We start from the raw sequence: 9,479 nt of genomic DNA, 5'->3' as shown, positions 1-9,479 counted from the left end.
TTACCTTTCTTTAGAAGTAAAGAGTAAAGTAAGGATGAAAGTGCCCACAGGTGGTATGTGAAGTGTATTTAGCTAGAAAAGAGGACTTCAAAACTACTTGTCAACTCTGTTAAAATGTCATATGTGAAAGTTAACAACAGCCTAAAGGAGTGTACTTATCAATCATTGGCAGTTTGGAACTTCAGAGAGAAAAGAGCTTGATATCAAGGATAATTCTCTCCAGTCAAATATTTGAGAAATTTGCCAATTTTTTTATGTGATTTGATCGTTTTGATGCCTTGGTGCACAGAGGGGTACCAGCATGCCAGTAGAATATCACCATAAAAAATACTTTGGAATTTTTCACTCAAGCTCATGTTTTAATTGTCTGTCTGTCTGTGTGTGTGTGTGTGTGTGTGTGTGTGTGTGTGTGTGTGTGTGTGTGTGTGTGTGTGTGTGTGTGTGTGTGTGTGTGTGTGTGTGTGTGTGTGTGTGTGTGTGTGTGTGTGTGTGTGTGTGTGTGTGTGTGTGTGTGTGTGTGCGTGTGCGTGAAGTTGAGAGACAGCATACACTTGACGGAATCATCACACAATCATCAAGAAAGAAAAATGGTTCTAGTTGATTTCTGGAGACTAGGTTATGTATGTTGTATGTAATGGTGACCAATCACTATCCACTTCATGTGAGTGTGGTATTGCCTTTTATTACCTGTAGATTGTGAAGGCTTTTACCTTTCTGAGTATGGGCTTTCTTGATTGGATGATTTTGTAAATAGGATGTTTCTAACATAGTCTCAGCACACAGTCCTGGTAATTTAAATCTGAATGACTTGAAAGGTTGAAATGGTTACACCCAGTGATGTAGTGGTAAAATAGTAGGTGGGTGAATGCTGATAGCCATTCAGGATTGTTTAAAGAAGTAATGCTCCCTATAAAAAATGTAATCTGAAAATAGCCAGACTGTTGCACATCATCTCTACCAGAACTTTTCTTTTGTCAACCACTACAGTATATTCACAAGGTGTCCAACGTGACAAATCATTTCACTATATGTACAGAACAAAGAAACCCACAATCTAAAACCACCATCTCGCCGTCATACTCTCCCTCCCATTTTCTCTTTCTCTTTCTTTCCCTCACCCCCCCAATCCCTCCTCAGATTCCACCATGACACCGACTCTGGATCCCAACTGTTCCAACAGCTCAGAAGACTGGAACACCTTTTACTTCAACTCCTCAAGGGACCCCCAATGCCTCCAATACCCACCCTACCACTACACCCAACAGAATATCACCTATGTGGACTTGTACCTCCACGAGCCCTCGGTGGCGGTAGTCTTCATTGTGTCCTACCTGTTCATCTTCCTGGTCTGTATGGTGGGGAATGGTGTGGTGTGTTTCATCGTGCTGCGTAGCAAGAATATGAGGACAGTCACCAACCTCTTCATACTCAATCTGGCTATTAGTGATTTGTTGGTTGGCATATTCTGTATGCCCACTACCCTGGTGGACAACATCATAACAGGTTAGTACTCAAATGCCTCCGAACCCTGACCCTACCCCTCAACCACAACACTAACCATAGTTTCATGTCCAAACTTTGGCTCAACCTTAACCCTACACAATTGCAGGATTGCCCACAGCTGTGGAGGGCACCTGGGCAGGCAATCAACAGGCAGTGGTTGGTAAGGACGTGGACGCACTAGCTCTCTCTGTCCTTATGGGACACCTGCTAAAAAAAATGGGGGGATATGGGGTGCCAGGGCGCAGAGTCAGAGCCAAAGCCCTCTCCCGACCACGAGCTCCCTGAGCCAAGGGATAGAGAGGCGGTAGGAGTGAGCCACACTGCACTGCACTACACTGCCTACAGCAGAGGTTTGAATTAGGCAGTGCTTAGCAGAGTACAAGAGGGAAACAAATGAGAATACCCGGTTCACCAGCAACCCCCAATCCTCTTCAGACGCAGCCTTGATGCCGTGCATAACGAGGGAAACGGAGAGAGTCAGTTGGGTGCAACCCAGGCAAAATGGTGAGATGCGGGGAGCCGGGACGCAGAGTCAGGTGGGTGCCTCCCTCCGAGACGGGAAGGGAAAGGAGGAGTGCACGGGGGAGAAGGAAGAGAGGCGAGACCCCCTGTCTTTCCACCGAGTCGTCCTGGTCTACACTTCGGAGGACGAAGGCCACATGGAGGCGGCCTGCTACTGCCCCAACAGTGAAAATCCGGGGGTTTCCGATTGATGGCAAAGCAACCCTCAAAAAGGCGTAGCCCCAGGAGTAACCTGGGGCAGCAAGGTGTTTTCACCATTTTGTTTTTATGCGGAGGCTAGTGGCTAGACAGAGAAAGGGGGAGAGCCAGTCTGGCACAATCAAATTAAACTTTATTTGTCACATGCCTCGGATTAAACAATTGTAGACCTTACCGTGAAATGCTTACTTACAAGCCCTTAACCAACAGTGCAGTTCAGAAAGAGTTAAGAAAATATTGACCAAATAAACTAAAGTAAAAAATTATAAAAAGTAACACAATAACATAACAATAACGAGGTTATATAAAGGGGGTACATGTACCGAGTCAGTGTGCGGTACTGGTTAGAGGTAATTTGTATATTTAGGTAGGGGTGAGGTGATTATGCATATATAATTAATAGTGAATAGCAGTAGTTTACAAAACAAATGGAGGGGTGTAAATGTAGTAGTCCAGTGGCCATTTGATTAATTGGCCCCAGTGATGTACTGGGCCGTACGCACTACCCTCTGTACTGTAGGACGCCGAGCAGTTGCCATACCAGGCAGTGATGCAACCAGTCCGGATGCTCTCGATGGCGCTGTATAACTTTTTGAGGATTTGGGGACCCATGCCAAATCTTTTCAGCCTCCTGAGGGAGAAAATGTTTTGTCGTGCCCTCTTCACAACTGTCTTGGTGTGTTTTGACTATGGTAGATCATTGGTGATCTCTCAAACTCTCAACCCGCTCCACTACAGCCCTGTTGATGTTAATGGGTGCCTGTTTAGCCAGCCTTTTCCTGTAGTCTACGATCAGCTCCTTTGTCTTGCTCACATTGAGGGAGAGGTTATTTTCCTGGCACCACACTGCCAGTTCCCTGAGCTTCTCCCTATAGGCAAATCCAGGCAATGGGAACTAACAGGTCCATTTTGGGAGAGAAAGTTGGTAAGACCCGGTTCACCAGCGACCCCCAATCGACCCTAAACAAGTCTGTATTGGGAGAGATACAAGCATATAAATATCAGCGATTTACTTTAGTTGGAACCGCACACTGGATCCATGCACCTGGTATCCGAGCGGGATAGGGGGAAAGCTCCAGGGGCCACCAAGGGTGTGCTGGGTGTCCATGGCTTTGTTGGGGGAGACCCCGACTGGGGAGACCAAGGCCCCTACCCGGGGAGACCAAGGCCCCTACCCGGGGTCAGTCACTGGGGGGATCCACTGACGGTTTCAGAGCAGTTAACCAAGGGCACCCAATACCTGGTCACCCAATACAAATCAATAGGAGCACTCTGAAAAATGACAGTCCCACTTTTCAACCTTCTCCCTTGGCCCTCTATGGAGCTCCAGACAGGCTCCCACTGACATGGTGACTTCTGCCCCCCTCAGGGTACCCACTTCCTGCGTTTCACTCCTGCCTCACCCACTCGAGCTCCACGCCTTACACTGGAGCTCCACAGCCTAAGCCCAGAGCTCTAGGCCTACACTCAAAGCCTGCCCTCCATGCCTGCCCTGCCAATCCACCTGCCTGCCCTCCTGCCTGACCTCTCCCTGGGCCTGAGACCATGGCCTACTCCCTAAGCCCACCCTATGGAGCTCCACACTGTTGTTCACAGTTCAGCCCTGCACATGGTAACCCACCCTTAAAAATGAATGAAAGATCCAGGGAGGGCTGGGGCAGACCAAATAAAGACCATCCGATTAAGGACACAAACTCAATAAAATGATGCACAATTATAATTTATTCTCAATTTATTTTGAATCAGCATTCTTGGTTTTCTGGGCAACCTGACCGAATTCTAATAATGATTCTGTGTACCCAAAATGTAATTAACAATTCCTTGATCTGTGAAGCTATCTTGGGTGAAATTGAATGTTGAAAATTGAACACCTTAGACTTCCAAACGTCACATCACAGCCCATACTCTTCAAATATTTTCCCCCACGCTTACGCCTTGCCCCGACAAAAATGTCTCGGATGATCCCCAATAACCGCTTTGGTGGAAGCGCTGTAGCCAGTCAAATTCTTCTTCCGACAAGACAATTTGAGATTCCCCGAAAGCATAATTGGTTTTGTGACTATAAATACAGAGTTGGTACCCCTGGTCCTCTGGAACCACTTCTGAATATGTTTTTATCATTGAAAGACAAGAGAGGCTACCTGCGGGACCCTATCTGATTGCGATGGCCAGTACTCAAACTGAGTCAGCCCTTGTTTGATCAAACCGCTGCTTTTTAGTAAGAACGTCTGCAGCAGGGATTAGCAAACCTCTGTCATTGCCAACAATGGGTATATAACAAAGTATTGAGATACACTTTTGTTATTGACCAAATACTTATTTTCCACCATAATTTGCAAATAAATTCATAAAAAATCCTACAATGTGATTTTCTGGATTTTTTTTCTAATTTTGTCTGTCATAGTTGAAGTGTACCTATGATGAAAATTACAGGCCTCTCTCATCTTTTTAAGTGGGAGAACTTGCACAATTGGTGACTGACAAAATACTTTTTTGTCCCACTGTACATTAATTAAGTTTGATCATAACGTTACTGGTCCATTCCCCCATGTCAAACACTTGATTTCAGGAGGCAGGATTATTAAGGGGCTAGGGTGACATCGCCCTAACTCTCTCATTTGAATACACCAATGGTAACATGATATTCTCTTACCTCATTTAAATAAGTACCACCTAGTAACCAACATTGAAGAAGGTGTGTTTGTGGAGAGGCGTGGTTTATATAACTAGATAGCTACTCTACTGGTGCCAAAAAAATTACTGTAGGCTGTCAGCAAATATAATTAAAAGTTTACACTATCCATCCATGGCAAAGATAATTAAATGTCTCTCCTTTCATCTGTATCTGATGTGAGCTAGTTACTGTCTAGCTAGGTCTTCAAAAGGCGGGGAAGGGTTGTTAAAAACTCTACCAGTTGTCATTTCAACATATCAATCGGTGTTGCTGTGACACAAGAGACAAATGGGAGATATATAAATAATTGACATAATTGATTAAATTTAAATGTTGTTTTGTACATCACCAAATTTTCTTGAGATCAATTTTTTTGCAACACGGCTCACTGCATCCAAGTTTCTTGACATAGGAGTTTCAAAGAGCTGTCAATAAAGGTGAGCTCATGAATACAAGCTCTCTGCCCACTTAGCCTGTCTTTTCTAACTTCCTGGTAGTCAGCCATGAGAGAATAAGTACAATTTCTCAAATTGTGAGCGTTTCTATCCCCCAAAAATAGTCACTCAAAAGGCTACTTTACATGGGAATCAGAATAACTGTTCAGGAGCTATAAAAAAGATGGTCTTTTAACTAAAACTTTTATGACTAACTTTTTATTATTAGATGGTTTATAAAAGTTTTAGGCAGTATAGATAATATATAAGTAGATAATAATAGGCTAATATGTTTGGGATATATACAATTAAAACATTGAATCATTGTATCTGTCCCTAGCAAATAAATAAATTAAAACAATGTATTTATATATATTTTTAAACACATTCAATCACTAACAGTCAAGTCAGATGCATGGCACCATTATGGTTTAGTTTACGCTCATTTGCAGAGCATTGCCCTACAATCATTTCTTGATCCAACGGTTGGATATCAACCATTATACTGTAAATGGCAAATCATTCATTCTTAAGCATTTGCTATAGCTATAACATTGTACAACATTGACAGACAACTAAGGAAGAGAATAGACACAGGAAAGTAAATTGATAATCTATATTATAACACGGTAAGCGATTTTAAGTCCAAAAGAAGAGCGTTGTCCTCTTATATACCACTGGACACTATATTTTGCTGTTTTTTTGTTTTTGTGTTTGGAATGGCATGGTTACTATGGGAGATTTAGCTGTCATAATGCAAAGGAGCGTTTGTAGGCCAATTTTGTATCGGTAGACTGACTGCATTAATCATAATACTAATTTACTGGACAGCGAGCAATTGACAGTGAGCAAAATAACCATGGACAGGAAGTTGACAATGGCATATTAATAGGCATAAATAAATTGTATTTCTACAGTTGCAGTCCTCAAAGAGGAAATTGCATTGAATCAAATTATTCAGATTAAATGATTTACCACCTATAGAGCTAGGGTCCTCCTAGTGCAGGGGCTGGCAACCTATTTTGTGTGGAGTGCCATTTCACAATTTATCCTACCATTTCTAACCATCTGCATGCCAGTTATGATTTTCTATGTATATTATAACTAATTGTGTTTGTTTTATGTCTAATTGCGGACACACGGATGCATTCCATAGCTCGCTAAACGGAGGTGCTGTCCATTAGCACAACCCAGCTCCACTAAAGGCCTACCTGCATCAGATGAGCAATGCCGCACCAAGGCTTTGTCCAAGTTGTTGAATCCGGCGCCGTCTTCGCTCCTTTTCAAACGCATCTATAGATCTTTGTATTGTACTTCCTGATTGTTTGGTCGATATTGTTTGGCAAGCGTCCTTGATGATTGTAAGTAATTCCTTTGATGTTATGCCTCTTATTTCATTGCGTTATGTGTATTTGTCTGACATGCAGTTGTGGTCAGCAGTTTTAATGCTATGGTCATTTTCATTTTGATGTATTAATTTGAATTCGGTCTTATTGTGACTTGATAGGAGTGGCTTTATGTATATTAAGCGGTCTAAATTGTAGTTTTATGGTTTTGATTTATGGATAATATTTCTTGGATGTGTTTTATCTAGATAGAATCCAGATTTCGATTCAAGTGTCTTCTACTGTTTTCAATTGCATTTATCAGACATTTCAATTGTTTATATGTGAACATTTTGTTGGAAAACTTGGAAATATGATTTATGCATCTTTGTTTAAAATAATAATAATAATAATAATGTGTATAAATTGCTCCTCTTTCATGTGTTTTTGTGGAACAGTCCCATTACAAAATAGGCTACATAACTACAAAGGTCAAACAATACATGTGATTAAAAAATACAAGGTTCAATAAAAATAAACAACTATGATGACTGTTAAGCCTACCAACAGCCCTGAACATAACTGAATGTAAAAAAAATACATCTTATTTCCATATTATCATCTCCATAGCTGTTGCTGAGAATTGTAGCCTACTCCGTCTTCCATCTCCCCCGTCTTATTCCAAATCCCCTGCAACACAAATACACACACGTTTACATTAGTACTTGCTGAAATTTTTCTGGCGTGAACATTACAAGGTTATATCATTTGGTGTTGAAATTCACATCTTACCAATTTAGTGTGATCCTTGTCCCTGCTTTCCATATCTGAGCTGCATAATATCTATGCTATATTTGGAGACTTTGAGCTGCGCATAGGCCTCTGAGTGGTCCGTTGTCAGCCGGCGGCGTGAAGGGCTCAGGATTGACTTCATGTGTGAAAAGATCTGTTCACATAGATACGTGGATCCAAATGCTGAAAGCATTGCAAATATAACTTTCTTCAGACTGTCAAATTTCACTGGCATGCTCTTCCAACAGTGGATAATGGAGGCCCCCTAATCTCTCTCAGTCCCTTCCGGTTCTTTGCGCAGCTCCGTCAATTTTGATGACCAAAGGGAGGATGCCTTGACCTCGATCAGCTGCCTTTCAGAGTCCTCGATACCCATCCACTGACACACAGACAGATCCTGCAGGTGCAGGTTGAGCTCAGTGAGGTGACCTGTTATATCAGTGAGAAACATCAATTGTACAAGCCAATCCTCATCCTCAAGCTTTGGATAGTTTTGGCCCTTTTCTGACAAAAAGCTGTATCCAAACACTTCACAAACTGTTCCAGAACCTTCCGTCCACTTAACCACCTGAAACTGCAGTGAAGAGGCAAGCGTTTGAGGATTTGTTCCATCTCTTCCAGCAGTGTCAAACTGTCTATGTCAAAGATAAGCGAGCAACAAAGAAATTCACAATTTTAACTACACAGTGCCTAAATCGGAATTTGAAATATTATAACATATTCTCTTGGTGAATGATACAGTGAAAATTAACCACAGGGGTGGCCAATCTTATCTGCTATCAGCATTGCGAATCCTTTGTTTCCCCACCATAGCGGGGGCACGGTCAGTTGTAATAGAGAATATGTTTTTAATATCGACACCTCTCTCCTTTAAATGATCAGTGAAGGGTTTTGCTACATCTTCCCCTTTAGTAGTACCATGCATGGGTTTTAGACAAAGGCGCTTGTCGCGTACCTGCTCTGAGTCACAGTATCTTGCAACAACTGACAGATGTGGAATGTCATTCACATCCACACTCTCATCAAGAGCCACACTTTAACGTTATAGTTTGCTGCTCCTTTATATTTTCAACCATCTCAGTAATGCGCCTTTCAACAGTTCTGGCAGACACAGGCATGTATTCTATATTTGAGATGATTGTGTCTTTGTTAGGCAATACATCAAATAAAGCCTGCGAACTACTGAGGAAAGACTCCTTGATATATTTCCCTTCAGTAAATGGTTTTCCATGTTTAGCAGTGCACTGCGCAACTTTTGTATCTCCCCTCTGTTGCTTGATGTTTGACTGCATGTAGATTTTTTAAACACACTTCTTTGCTTTTCATACCTGGACACGGCCATCTTGATTCATTCAGCCTTGCCCGCCTCATTCTTGAAGTTTTTCTCATGTCTCGTTTCAAAACGACACTGTGCACTTGACTTGACGTCCAACAAACAACAGTTTTACAACAGAGAATCCATATTCGGTTGTCCAAGGGGCAATACATGAGTGGAAATCTGCCTCTTTGCTGATGAGATTTTGCGGCCTGAACCATTTTAAATAACAAAAGAAAGCTTGCTAGCTCATAGCCAACTGAAAACGAATCTCTCATCTTCAGTGACGCCTTGGTTTTGAATTTGGCGGGAGAGGCTTGCGCTGAACTAATAATATTAATCTCCTGCAAAATCATGAAAACCCATTGGCTAATCAGGTTGACATACCTTGGTAATAACTACAACATTGCGGTGAATATCAATGCAATTTCGAAACCAATGCATGCAATTTCACAAATTTTGTCCAGTCTATAAAAATAAATTACCTGCTGAAAATAAGTGAGATAATAAAAATCAAGCCAAGGCTTGGCAAGCCACGCAAATAAATAATAATTTAAAAAAGCCTTGGCGTGCTAAGGCAAATACCCTTGCATGCCAAGGCTAGCACCCTTGTTCTAGTGCATTATGTTATGACATGCATTATCTGACTTATACCTACAAAATTTTATCTCGGGAGGAGCGGCTTCTGTGGAGGAACTTTGAATTTCTCTGAACTT

At 42.0% G+C, this 9,479-nt stretch overlaps 1 protein-coding gene across 1 annotated transcript in view; it reads left to right on the top strand.

Annotated features, from left to right (window-relative positions):
- Positions 1-1,149: 1,149 nt before the first annotated feature.
- The window catches only part of LOC118385681 (neuropeptide FF receptor 2-like), a 28,131-nt gene continuing 19,801 nt past the window's right edge, over positions 1,150-9,479 (top strand). The window contains exon 1 of the mRNA XM_035772897.2: positions 1,150-1,503. Within this exon, the coding sequence (XP_035628790.2) occupies positions 1,353-1,503 (151 nt within the window). The 5' untranslated portion in view covers positions 1,150-1,352. The remainder of the gene's footprint in view (positions 1,504-9,479) is intronic.

Source organism: Oncorhynchus keta, chromosome 6 (genome assembly GCF_023373465.1).
Source record: "Oncorhynchus keta strain PuntledgeMale-10-30-2019 chromosome 6, Oket_V2, whole genome shotgun sequence".
In the NCBI taxonomy this organism is placed as follows: Eukaryota; Metazoa; Chordata; class Actinopteri; order Salmoniformes; family Salmonidae; genus Oncorhynchus; species Oncorhynchus keta.
This window is presented reverse-complemented; position numbering and strand designations above follow the sequence as displayed.